This window comes from Diceros bicornis, chromosome 2 (assembly GCF_020826845.1).
Source record: "Diceros bicornis minor isolate mBicDic1 chromosome 2, mDicBic1.mat.cur, whole genome shotgun sequence".
Classification (NCBI taxonomy): Eukaryota; Metazoa; Chordata; class Mammalia; order Perissodactyla; family Rhinocerotidae; genus Diceros; species Diceros bicornis.
In genome coordinates, this window is record NC_080741.1 from 55790436 (window position 1) to 55804890 (window position 14455).

Here is a 14455-nt window from a genome sequence, read left to right on the forward strand (position 1 = left end):
CACTCAAGGCCCTCTTCCACCGGGGGACAACTGACCAGTCTCCTGTCACCAGATGCTCCACCCTGCAAACCCAACGATGCCTAGGAGATCAGAGGTGTGGTGCTCAGACACAGAGGCCTTAGAAGAAATGAGATGCCCATGGATAGTAGATTTAAATCCAATGTACTCAGCTTTGTCTGGGTTCTCTTTTCACATGTGGCTTGATTTCCCCTGGGATCCACTGGCATTCTCTTGTCACATGGGTCAACTCTGGCACTGATGAAGCAATCAATTCGTTCGAGCCCCCGTGATCTGTATAGCCATGTTGAAGACCAAACTTACAACGCAGAAGCACTTCTGGCTGGGTGTGAGGGGGATCTGAATCCCAGCCCCACATGTCCCACACACCTGACCTGGGGCCTGATGCATCCCCGAAGCAGAAGGGCTTGCCAGCACTGGGTTCAAGGCCTGGCTCCACCACATACCATCTGGGGGCCCCTGGGTGAGGTATGTAAGCTCCCTGGGCCTTTTTTTCCCTGTCTGTAAAGTGAGGATAGTAATAGTACCTGCCTCATGGGATTACTGTGAGAACAAATGGGTTCACATAAGCACGGCCTTTAGCACAATGCTAGCACCAAAGAAATGCTCTATCACTGTACACTGTTGCTGGTCATCTCCATGGGCCTCCGTTTCCCTCATTGTAAAGTGTGGATCATGACAGCATCCACTTCACAGGACGAGGGTCAGGAATAGACGAGCAGATGCGCATCAGTGCTCAGTGCTATGGCCTGGCTCCTAGTAAACGCTCGACACTGTTCAATTATTTTACCCATGCTTACTTATTAGTAGTATGATGATTATTATGGATTAGCAATTCCAAGAATGAGAGCGGCTCTCCAGTCTCTTGTAACAGAGGTTCACAGATACTAGAAGCAGTCAAGGCAGATTTTTAAGGTCAAAACCTCAGGTGCACCAAAATTAAGTCTAAGGACTTGGACGGCACTGAAGGTACGGGTTGACTTGCAGCTGAGTCCAGCAGTGTGTGGAGGGGCACCTTTCTCACCAGAGGACTGGTTTGTGGGGAAAGGGGCAGGGGCTCCATCTGGCCGGCTGGGTTTACACAATCCGGCCACTTCAGGAAGCGCTATGAGGTAAGAAATTCCTGTCCAACAAAAGTTCTTTTTCTACAAAAAGGCATCATAATGAAAAGGGCAAACGTCTTTGCAGGTCGCCCAGAAATGTGCCTGACTGTGAGAGAATTTCACACCCTGTGGTTTTGAGTCTTTACGTACAGAAACCAAATATTTCCCCTGTGTCATCAAGGGCCAACTGGGGGGAGATTTTGTCCCATCCTCTCCTCCCCAGAGAGTCTTCAGGGACACACATTCCTGTTTCAGGAGCTCTGGGGACAGTCTTGGATTGCACTGAATTTACCATATATCCTTGGATCAGTCACTTTTGACTGGGCCTCAGTTTCTCCATCTTTAAAATGAGGATATTGGATTACATGACATCTAACATACTTTCTAGCTCTGATAATCCATTACTCTTTAATCGCAATAATGGTAAGAATTGGTAATTCATTTCCTGGAGTATAATTCAAACCTTTAAAGAAAGCAGGAGCTGGTTCTCCACTGCAATCCACAGAGGGGCTGCGAAGGCTGGTGAGCCCTTGAGTGCATAATTTTGTGTGTGTATTTTTCTGGATGATTGTGTGTGTGTAGCCAAGTGATGGCAGGGCTAGCTATCATTTCTGCCTGCCCAGCTGTCTTGTCTCTCTCTTCCAGAATAGAGCTCATTTTTCCCCTTCGGAAACTGCTCCTCCTACATCCAGCGAGGCTGTCAATCACATGGCTTCACCCTCCCAACTCCCTTGAAAAACGCAATTGGATGCACGATCCAAAAAGGACCAATAAGAGTCCCTTAAGGGGCCAATATGGATGCTGGGAGAGAGGGAGTCTCTCTCTGAAATCCAAGAATCCTCAAAGCTGTTGGGAGTCATCCTTGCCACCAAGTGGAGAGAACCTAACAGGCACTGACGTCAGCTCCACGGAAGGTGCGGAGGAAACAAGGAGGCAGAGAGGAAGGGAGGGAGGGAGGAAGAGGAAGAAAAAGGGAAAGGAGAAAAGGTGGGAAGGAGGAAGAAAAGGAGGGATAAAGGGAGAGAAAAAGGCAAAAAGGGAAGGGGAAGAGGGAGAGAAGGAAGAAGGGAGACACCACTGATAACTTAATTTCTTAATAGGAAACTTGAGATCCGGCTATGCATGAAGGGAAACTTACACCTTGGGTATTCCGGTAAACTGAGTCCATAACTTCCCTTTTCTTTTTTCTTCAAGTCCACTGGTTCTTCAAATGGGGATTCATGACCCAAAAAAGACTAGAAACTACCACAAGTGAAGCATTTATTAGAGATGGAATGAACTCACTTCAGAAAGAAACAAAGTTTATTTGATGAATATAAATAAGGCGATCAGCACAAAGTACTTCTCATACACATGATAACAAATTTATGAACTGTACATACCTTGTACATTGTACTTCTACTAGACACGAGGTTACAATGACTGGCTAATACATGCCCACTGGTAGTTTCTGAGGGTTCCTTAGTTTTAGGTATTTTTTTCATATCGAAGTCCATAATCACATGGTCAATATCACAACCCACATGCCACTCACTTGAAGAAAAGTTACAAGAAGCACTATCAAATGAGGGTCTCTGAGAACTAGATACACTGACCCCGGCAGCATTCAGACGCCACTCGGCACAAAAACATCTCAGATAGAGCTTATGTCAACACGTGTGAGGTCTCGTCATAAACACTGTTTAAAAAGTAAATTGAAACCCACTTTCAAATGAAAGTTGACACGCTGTTAACGTGCATACTGGATACACAAAAATCATTAAATACAAAATCGAGACTGTACATCGAAATCAAACGGGGTATAAAGTACAAGCCTGCTTTTGCACAGAGCAAAAAGACCAACGTCTCCTAAAGGTTAGCCTCAACTTTTTTTTCACCTTCATTGCGATTAGAGGGGAACTTGCTCGAGTTTGCGCAAAGGAAGTATCTTCCCAACATCACAGTGTTTGTTGTAAACCCAGAGACTATTTTTCATATGTGAAAAGGGAATTTTTTTGGTAACCCTCAACATCAGAGAATAGTACATGAAATGCGGAAAGATGCTATGCTAGACAGAATTTAATTTTTAAAGGACTAAATGATACGCTCCCATAAAGGTAAGATCAATAATACTTTAAACCAACAAAAATGGGGCAAAAAAATGATCCCCAAAACAATAGTTGTGACAAAATTGGCACATACTTAGGAGGAGCTAACCATACACGGTTGGTTGCATTTTCCGTTTCGAGGACCCTATTTTCCCTAGTGGATTTCCTACTTCCTACTTCAAGTATTCAGTTGCAGAGTTTAGATCAGGACCTGGCTGTAGGAGGCACTGAGGACCGCCTATTTGAAGACACCCAAACTGTTCACGGGGACATGTTTGTGGCCTGGGTTTTCAGTGCGACGTTATGTCAAAATGTGCTAAATACACTTGCAAAGAACTCTGCTCATTTCTCCAATCAAGACCCAGGTCCCTTTGATAGGTAAAGGACAAATTTTTTGAACATGAATGTATTTGGATTGTTTATGCAACACGTAAGCTTTACATAGTTCGCTATACTTACTGACGACGAGAACAAAGCCAGAAGCAAGAAACCTGCTTGAATATGTTACTCCTAATGCACCAAGGATGAACAGTGCAACTCAGACAGTTTCATCTTCCCCCACAAATAAGGTGACTGTCTTAAATATCTCTATGGCTCACGGGAGAGGTCCGGAGTTAATTGCACCAACATTTTAAAAAGGAATAATGACTAAATTCAATGCAAGACTTCAGGAACATCTATTAAGAATCCTTTCCACAGCAGCAAAGAAAGACAACTATTTTATTAAGGCCACTCATGCTTAAATTCACGGTTTGTCCTTTAAAACTGCAGATTTTCATCTCCCACTTGCACACACGTGGAAGGGTGTCTTCCATTGACAAGAAAATGGATCAATACAAGAGTTGCACATGTTTGCCAGATTTGCCCATCAGTTCTATGAAGTTATAACAACTTTAATTTTTTTTTTTAATCTTCAGAGGAAGCAGGAGGATTTTAATTCTCCTTAGTACCATGTCACTGTATGTAAAAGACCTCAAAATTTGGTCTCTTTCCCTGGCCATGTGCTTTGAATAATGACTCTGTACCCACAAACATGTTGTGTAGAGCTATATACAGATACACAGCTTTTGTGATAATTCCTCATTCATCAATGTTTTCATGTTTGATGCTGAAAATGTTTTGGAATCCATGTTGGAGACATTTAAAAAAAAATGAGAAATGACCTTTCATTTGCAGATCTAAGCTTACACTGTTTGCACAGCATTTGGATCTTGAAATTTGAATGCGTCCCAGCTTCTTCATGGAGACCTGTATGCACTGGAGTGGTAAGAGTCTAAGGCTTGGTCACAACCCAGCCGTGGGGATGCAGGGACACTGGGATAGAAATAAGCAAGTGCCTCAGGCTCTTGCCACTCTCCAGCATAGAAGCAGGGTAGATAAACTCATGAATAATCAATTTAGACATGCCACACATTGTCAGAGACACACACCATGTTCTCATAAGGCGATTTCTTGGCAAGTAGTAGTGGTTTAAAAAATTGATTTCATTTCCAACCTGGCCCAGAGGTAACTACTGGTTACACCATCAAAATGTGGTTATTCCAACAGCGGATTAAAGAAATAGAGGAGGGTAAAGGCTCTCCATTTTTGGTGTTTTGGTTTCTTTGTCAAACACTCCATGCATCTTGGTACACAAACACTGCCAACACCACTCACTCACAGAATTTACACTTTTTGATAATCTAATGCATTAGGAATGACCACTTAGACTGAACCAGCAGGAAAAGTGGAGATGAAGCTAGTTGTCCAACAGAAGCTGAATCCACAGTGAAAAATCCCAAGGAGTTCAAATTTATCCAATGATGTTTAAGTAACATAAGTAAAATGTTATCAAATAATGACATTCAGAAGAGATGATCACATTTTAAATGCCCAAATCCTGACAAAAAACAGAGGATCTGTCATTTTTCTCCTCCTCCTCATTCTTCCTTTCCAACACATCTGAATCCAGGAGAAATAACATGAGATGATGAAGGAAATATCAAGTCGAACAGAACTGTGCTCAATAATGAAAGTGAAAACTCCTCTTCAGTCCTGATGAGCGTTCCAAATGGTGATGGACAGTGATGAGCCGCACTGCAATAGATTATCAGAATACTGCTGCAGAGCTGCGCTCTCCCTTTAGTCAGCCCTTCTGATAGCTGCAACAAGAAAGCACATAGTTTAGCACGGAAAGTAACTGGCAATGCTATCGGAGAGAATCCTGGCAGATGCTCCCCCTGCCCCCCTGCACTGACCCTTCACCACTCTCTTTGGTTGGGGTTGGTTGGGCTTGGGAAGTGGGCGGCAATGGGGAGCAAGCATAGAGGAAGGATAACGTGAACAGAAAGTTATGTCCTGCAAACACATCTGAGAAGAGGCCTCTTTCCAAATCTGTCACATATAGGCACAGATGCCTCTTGATAGGCAAAAAGACATTGAAAGGAAATATGCCACAATGTTTCAGTGATTATTTCTACGTGATCAGATTATGCGTCAATTTTTTTCTCTCCACACTTTTCTACAATGAGTATGGTTTTAAAATTATTTTTAACTTGACTTTATAGGGATTAGAGAGTTAAAGATGGTCAAGACACCAGAAAACTTAACATTCACTTAAAACCATCTAAGAGCAACAATTTAAAAGAATACTGGACCCAGCAATTCCACTCCTAGGTATATACTCAGAAGAATGGAAAACAGGGACTCAAACAGATACTTGTACACAAAAGTTCATAGCAGTGTTATTCACAGTAGTCAAAAGGTAAAAACAACGCCCCAAGTGTCCATCAACAGATGAACGGATAAATAAAATGTGTATGTCCACCCAATGGAATATTATTCAGCCCTAAAAAGAAATGATGTTCTGACATATGCTACAACATGGATGAACATTGAAGACATCACGCTAAGGGAAATAAGCCAGGCACCCAAGGACAAATATGGTATGACTCCACTTCCATGAAGTATCTAGCTAGAATAGACAAATTCATAGATGTAGAAAATAGATTAGAGGTTACCAGGGGCTGGAGGGGAGGGAGGAATGGAGAATTATTGCTTAGTGAGTACAGAGATTCTGTTTGGAGCAATAAAAAAGTTCTGAAAGTGGATGGTAGTGTTGGTTGTACAACTCTATGTATGTACGTAATGCCACTTAATTTACACTTAAACTGGTTAAAATGGTAACATTTTTTATGTCTATTTTACCACAATAAAAACATATTTTAAAAAAGAATATTGGTATCTCCCTAAATAGAGCAGAATGAGACAAAGCTGGCTTTCATCCCCACATCCAGTGGTGTGTGGCTATGCTCAACCCTAAACGTAAATGCAGCAGAATGAATCCATCTGCATATTTCATGCCCTGGGGAACAGGTATCCAGGAGCACCCTAAGTTTTCTGACTGTCCCAGGAGGGGCTCCAGGTGTGGAAGCAGTAAATGGGGAAGAAGAGAGCAGCATCCCACGTCGACCCTTCAGACGATGACTTTCTTCCCTGCTGATGCTTCACTTTGTGTGCCTGCGTCATTATCATTCACATGTGGCCTTCAAATACTTCGGGAGTTTCCAGGCACATGGCAATAGTGCAGCTATCTGGGGAATACGGCAGGGAGGGGAAAGATCAAACAAACACACTCACACACGTGTGAGCCACTTTTTATATACAGCCGGGGCAGTCTGATTTGGTCATTGATACACAGCGTTTCTCAAATCACACCGACTAACGAGTGCGCCAAACATCCCAGTGTCTGCACAGGTAGGCAGTTATTTCAAGCCATCGTTAAACAGCACCAATGAAATATGTGGCTTGGATGAACTCTGTTAATTCATACTCTGAGGAGTTTGGTGTAACCCTTCTGGTTAAGAAACTTGAATCGGGGCAAAAAAATGACTTTTGCAGAGCCAGAAAACTAGGGAGTTCCTAGAGCAGATCATATTACTCATTCTGGCACATAAAATCTGCAAACTTTGTATGAAAATTGTAAGTCAGAGCACACTTTCTGCTTCATGAGCTGTGCATAGCTCTAATTCTTTTGTGCATTAGGCATTTCTTAATCATCCTTTTAAAGGGCTGACCAATATATTAAAAGGCCACATGATTAAAAGGTAAAGAGAAACCCAAAGTAGTACTAAAATGTGCCGGTCATATTTTACAGATGGGGAAACGAGTGAAAAATAATTACAGCAAATGTCCAATGTCCTTGATGTTTTTCCAAGATAAAGTAGCAAAGAACAATCATTTATTCAGTTGAGAGAAAGATTTCCAGCTGGGTAACAGGTCACAAGGCAGACTACAGTGCCTCACAACAGCCGCACACTGCTTTCTGGTAAGGTTTGTGCTGTGGAAAAGAGAACTCGCAAAAAGTGTTGCCACTTCTTCAATCAGACAATCCATTCACCAGAAGGCCTAAATGGATTTGAGAGAAAAAAACTCAAATGACATTGCCAGCACTTAGAAATGCAGATGATCCCTTGTTGAGGGGCAAATAAGTATATGTTTAAAAAAAATTTAACAAAAGGAATCTTGACTTCCAGCAATGAGGCGATCTGGGCAGCTGCCCACTGCAGCCAGGCCTCCCTCACCTGGATGGTCACAGCAGGCCCAATCCGTCCCCAGGCATCCTCTCACCCAGCACACAACTCTGCATTCTCACCTGCGCAGCCAACAGTGCTTTTTCAATAGCGACATCTACTTTGTCTTGCATTCCCCCTTTACAACCTTCATGTACAATCCCATTGTCCTCAGGATGGAGGACGGACTCCTGCCCATGCTGGTGAGGCCCCATCTGGCCTCTCTCTCTCCAGCTCAACGCTTCATGTTCCACCTACGCGGAATGTGCTTCTGCAGTCCTAGAGCTTTCTCGTCTCATCTCACAAACTTGCCTTTCTGTCTGACGTGCATTTACGCCAACCCTTGACTGATCGATCCCTACTTATTCTTCAGTCTCAGTTTAGCTGTCACTTCTTCCCTGGAAGCCTTTCCTGACCCTCCTGACTGTGGGATGCAGCACAGGAAGACTCACACATACTGTACTCTTCCCTTTTGGTGACTTGTCTAGACGTTTACTATCCAATATGGTAGCCACTGGTCACGTGTGGCTATTCAGCACTTGAAATATGACTAGTCCAAACTGAGACATGCTATAAGTGTAAAATATACACCGGATTTTGAAGATTTAGTATGAATTCAGCTTTTTTATATTGATTTCATGTTAAAGTGATATCTTGGATATCTTGGATCCGATTAAATATATTGTTACAATTAATTTCACCTATTTCTTATTACTCTTTTTAATGTGGCTACTGGAAAACTCAAAACTACAGATGTGGCTTGCCTATATTTCTATTGAATAGCCCTGGTCTAGGCTATAAGTTCTACGAGGGCAGGGGCAGGCCAGTCTTGCTCACTTAGGATCCCCTGTGCCTTGCGCAGTTTAGGGAACAAGTTAATTCAATCATTCATGCCACAGGCAGTGGAGAGCACCTAGAGCAGGCAGAAGCCTACAGTCACTGCCCCCTCCAAAGATTCCTGCTCTAATCCCTGGCACCAGGGCTGTGAACATCTCCCACCATGATTCTGCTACCCTATAGATGTAGTTAAGGTTACCAATCAGTTGACTTTCAGTTAGTCAAAAGGGAGATGATCCAAATGGACCTAATTTTACCACAGGAGCCCTTTAATAGCAGAGACTTTTCTCTTGCTGGTAATAGAAGAGAAAGTCAAGTTTGCTACGCTGAGATGGAGGGAGCCACAGGGCAAGGACCTGAGAGTGTCCTGTAGGATCCAAGAGTAGCCCTCAGCTGACAGCCAGCAAGGAAACAGGGCCCTCAGTCCTACAACCACAAGGAACTGAATTCTTCTGACAACTAGAATGAGCTTGGAGTGGGTGCTGCCCCAGAGGCTCCAGGTTAAAGGTCAGCCTGGCCGAGACCTTGACTTTGGGCCTTATGAGACTCTAAGGAGAGAACCCAGTGGAGCCCAATTGGTCTTCTGACCTACAGAACTTGAAGATAAGTGGGTGTTGTTTTAAGTCACTAAGTTTGTGGTAATTTTTTATGCAGCAATAGAACTAATATAGACTCCGTGTCAGGCAGTGCGCTTAGTGTCAGGGATATAATGGTAAAAAAAAAAAACAGACAAAATCTATGTCCATGGAGCCTGTATTTTCCGGAGTAAGAGAGACAACAAATAGATACAAAAGTAAATAACAGAATGAGGATTTTTAAAATTTGTGCCTCGGAGGAAATGAACAGGGAGCTGCGATAGGCATGCTTAAGATTTATTGACTATATGACAATTATGGTGTAATTTTTTTTTTTTTTTTTTTTTTTGTGAGGAGATCAGCCCTGAGCTAACATCCACCAATCCTCCTCTTTTTTTTGCTGAGGAAGACGGCCCTGGGCTAACATCGGTGCCCATCTTCCTCCACTTTATATGGGACGCCGCCACAGCATGGCTTACCAAACAGTGCGTCGGTGCGCGCCCGGGATCCGAACCAGCGAACCCCGGGCCGCCGCAGCGGAGCGCGCGCACTTAACCGCTTGCGCCACCGGGCCGGCCCCCGGTGTAATTTTTTTGATATGGAAAGATGTCCACAATTTTTCAGTGGAAAAAGCAGATTACAATTCTATATGTCTAGTTCAATCTCATTTTTGCATCAACACACAGAAGCATAAACACTTGCAAATGCATGTGCCAGAATATTGTTAATTATCTCTGGGTGGTGTTTTTAAATTTTCCCCCTTTAGAATCTTTTTTTGTTGAACTTCTTGGATTTTTCAAACCAAAGAATGTGTAACTGGTACCATAGCAGAATAGAAAGCTAATTCCATTGTGAAAAAATCAGTACTGGGTGGGATCAACGCTCTTGACGTGGTTCTTCGGAAGGGAACTCTGCCGTTGTGCAGGGGTGGGGGTGCGTGTGGGGGTGGGGCGGACAAGCCCAGCGCAGTAAGATTCCACCCGGGACAAGTACCCCCAGGAGACCAGGCTATAAACGTGTGGTGTCTCACAAATATTCCTTCAGACTGTTTTTCTTTGGAATAAAGACACCTGCCCGATTATGGCTTTCTTCTCCTGCCCTTGCAGTAGTGATTTGCAGAAACAGGCTGGGAGAAAGGGGTCTTTGGTAAACACGGAGGGGTTAAAGGGGAAACTGTTTAATAACAGTAGTAAAACGCAGGCTATTTTTGACATCTGGGTTAATGTCCATTACTCTCCATGTGCTCTCCAAATGTGTGCAGTGTGCCCCCAGGTACAAAAACAGACACCCATTCACAACAGCCTCGGATGCCCCTGACACTGCACACGATGCCCACATAAAAGGAGCCCCTGATCGGCTAATTAACAAGGTCTGAAGAGAAGAGCTGTTCATTCCGGGGGCAGCGGGCATCCTGCAGAACAACTCCACTAAGCGACTCTGCTCATGGGAAAACCCAATAGAGACGTTTCTGCTCCAAGAAAAAAAAAAAAATTTCTATAACTACATCTGTGTTATTACTTAACATCTTTTAAAACGGGGCGGAATGGGTTTCCCATTTTCCTCATGAAGATTTATTTATTATTGTTGTGATCAAAGTGGCAACAAATTATGTTAAATCATTTAATTTTCTTGATAGGAGCAACCACCTTGAAGCCATAATTCAAAAATATGAGTGGAGAGCAACATTTTACCTTGCCAGTGGCCTCCTACAGCTCCACAGGGCAATAAAATGTAACACTTCAGAGCTCGAAGGGCTGGGGCCGGGGGTGGGGGTGGAGGTGGAGGTGGGCCCAGCAAGCCTTCAGCTCAGAATTGCAAACTGCTGTTAGGGATGACAGGGCTTGCTGGGCCAAGGGGGGAAACTGAGAGACTCTGGATGTGGATTTCATCTTTGATTTCTGGGCCCAGGGTTGTGACTCACCCACAATGTTTCAAATGAAGGAAATAATATGAATTCAGATATGCACATCAAAATCGCACTGTATACTGCTATGTGGCCGTAAGATTTATTTTTGCCATTATTACTGTGGTCAGAATTATTAATAGCTAACGTTTGGTGCATGCCATCTCCCACGGCGCTCCGTGCCTTCACAGGAATTATCTCAAACAAGCCTGACAGTGCCATGATACTGATGGTGTTGATAGCTCCTTACACAGGCAAGGAAACTGAAGCTTAAGGGAACTGAATGCTTTTGGTCAAATTCTCACCTTCCTGGGGCCTAATTTGAACCCACATCTTCTCAGCTCCTGAGCCCATTCTCTTTACCATGAGGTCAAGATTTTCTAAACCTTGATCTTTTGTGTTCCACCGTCGCAATTTTTGTAATCTTTCCATAATACCTGTCACATTTAATTAATATTTTTCTTCAAAAACTTTTTCTAAAAACTGAAATAAATTTCCTTTGTAAGAATGATTTATTTTAATACCATAATGGCACCAGTATTGGTCTAATAGGCATTATAATAATTGCATAGCTATTAAAATAAAAGTGCTTGCTCACGAAACACCTTGAACTATCTTCTCGTGGACATGTAGTACTCTGCCTGTCCCTAGCCCTGCTTCGGAGACCATTCCCACGGCCCAGTGGCGGCATGTGTCGGCTGGGCCTGCACATATTCCCATATTCAGGCCACCAGCTGTCCCCAGCAGCGCCTCAGCCAACATTTTAGGCCTGGCAACTATTGGCAGGCTTTTCTCTTATCTTCTCAAGGGCAGATGGCAGCAGAAGTAAAAATCAGAAACCTGCCACTCAACATCAGCATTAGGTGCTCTTTGTAAGTTTTTAAACATTGGTTGAGTGGAAATGTGCTTTGAGTTGTAATTTTTTCTTAAAGTAATACCTTCTTGAACCTGAGAGACTGCCCATAAACCAAAGGCCTCTGCCACTCTACTCCAGGATTTCTCAGTCTCCGCACTGTGGGCATCTGGGGCTGGATCAGTCTTATTCCGGGGGCTGCCCTGTGCACTGTAGGATGTTTAGCAGCATCCTGACCACTGTCCATTTGATGGCAGCAGCGTCGCCCCCTCTCCTGGTCATGACAATCAAAAATGTCTCTAGATAGTGCCGGATATCCCCTGGGGGCAAAATCACGATCCCCCAGTTGTGAAGAATTGGTCTAATCTTAATTGTTTTTGTATGTAATTGGTTGACTGTGCTGTTTTAAATACAATTATATTTGGTAAAATATGAATATCCATGCATACATGCATCTACCAACCTATAGAAGGTATAAACAATTTTGCAGAAATAAAGGTCTATTTCTAAGCTGGCATCATTTTATTTCAGACACCGCTGCATAGTTTAAAAGTCCTGTGGAAATAGGTACAACCTAAGTAATAAAAATAATGACAGTGTACAACTTATCTGACAAAATAGAAATGCCACAATCCTGAGATACTGAGACACCTAAGACACTTGCTGAGCTAAGTGGAAAGGTAAAATCTAGTTTAAATTTATAGCATTCCTTCAGTGTCCCTCTAGGAGTTTGGCATTTTGCCAGGGTTCCTTGTTAAAAATTTGTTAAACGTGTTTGGCATTAATGCAAACACAAAGTGGCCATTTGTTACAAATTCTATTGGAATGCATTCATTTAAGGCAATGAAGTAGTTACTAGAAAAGAAAAAAAAAATGTTCATTAAGTACATTTTAAAAATACAATGATGTATGCAGTGTGTAACTGTGGCGCCCTGGTGGCTATATAAATCGCTGACAGAATAACCACACATTGTGTTTAGTTTGAAATTGGAATCTTTTAAACATAACTGATAGAACAAAAACTGGTTTTGTTTGTTGTCAAAACCGATGTTAGTCTTTCTTTTCTGAACTAGTTAAAATAACCAAAGTTTGGCGTACAATTTCTAACATCTCAAATCAATGAACTGTATAGGTTAAAAAACGCTATGGGAATCTTTGGGGGTGCAGCAAACGACATCAGAGAAGAGGGCTGATTTGACAAACAGAACACGCACTCCAAGGAGAGAGAAGAATGCCCGAGTCATCCTGGAGCAGCCCACGTGGAGGGGGCCGATACCTCCGTGCCCTCAGAGCTATCTGAGGTTATTAGGTTACCCGCAGAGGGAAAACCATCCACTTTCATCACGGAGACAATGGAATCCTATGAGCAAATAGACTAAACTTTGTGTATAGAACTTCCACCTTCCTGTCCCACCCCAAAGCATTCACACAAAGGAATTATTGCTGAGTAATGGTGACTCCTTTGCTCCCTGAAGAAATGGTTCAGAAGCTCAGCTTTGGGAGAAAGGGGCTATTTGCCGTTACGTGACATTTGGCCCTGCAACATAGCTTGCTGTGGATGTTAGTGTGGATTATGCCATGTCAGCGCCCCTAGATGCTTGCAAAAGCCAATCCTAAAGATCAATAGAAAACTCACCTTTCACAAGAATATTAAAAAATTATTCACTGCTTTCTTCCTCCATCTCTCTCTCACACTGACATACTTATTGCCCTCAAAGTGTCGGGATAATAGAATCCCACAAGCCCAAATCCTCACGGCCCCCAAGCCTCTCTTTAGGTTGGCCTCTTTTGCCATCTGAGTTTGGTATTATCCAGGCTGCCCTTGAAAGGGATGGATGCAGGGTCTCTCAGTCCCAAACTCTTGAAACATTCTCCTAGTTCAAGAGTAAACTTAGACAAATCCTGCACGTGACCTGGAGAAGTTTGCACTTCCCTGCACAAATGCAAAACAGGACCAAGAAGCAAGAAGTTAAAGAGAGAAACTAATCTCCAGTAGCAAAAGGAATGCATAATACAAAAGGTAAGAAACACACCCGAGTGTTACAGAGCACATGTTGTTTTCACATCATTCAGTGGACCCTCTTTTAGAAAAACAATACACAAATAATTGACTGTTTCAAATTTGACAAAAGTATATGGCCACGTGACCTCCCGGGGCCTTGGAAAATGTCTATGTACTTGAGGGAGCTGGAAGCTTAAGCCCCATTAGCTTCATGATAAAACCCTTCCGCCTGCAATTAAAGTTTATTTTTGAGATGGCATTTTCAAATTCAAATGAGAATAAAGTAAAACATTTTTTCAAATCCCTTACTGATGAGAATTCAGCTTTAGGATGATCCGCCCTAGCACAGCAGAGCAAAGGGAGACATCTCTGCAGCCTGGGTGCTAAGAAAGCTGTCCTGTGCAGGAATGAGATGCCCCTCCTAGAAAAAAGAGCCGGCAAGGCATTTTGGAGAATTTGAAACACGAAAGAACAATTCGATATCTCAAGTTTGCCGACCAGAAGGGGCTCAGATGACAAGTGTTTAC

The 14455-nt window shown here is 43.0% G+C and overlaps 1 protein-coding gene across 9 annotated transcripts in view; it reads right to left on the bottom strand.

The window, feature by feature from the left end:
- Nucleotides 1–2303: 2303 nt before the first annotated feature.
- ERC2 (ELKS/RAB6-interacting/CAST family member 2) overlaps nt 2304–14455 on the bottom strand; it is a 907015-nt gene continuing 894863 nt past the window's right edge. For 7 of the 9 annotated variants that reach the window (XM_058561400.1, XM_058561371.1, XM_058561380.1 and 4 more), the window contains one exon: nt 2304–5349. In XM_058561400.1, coding sequence (XP_058417383.1) covers nt 5128–5349 — 222 coding nt within the window. In that variant the 3' untranslated portion in view covers nt 2304–5127. The remainder of the gene's footprint in view (nt 5350–14455) is intronic. The other 2 variants (XR_009222735.1, XM_058561410.1) reach the window with 2 other exon arrangements.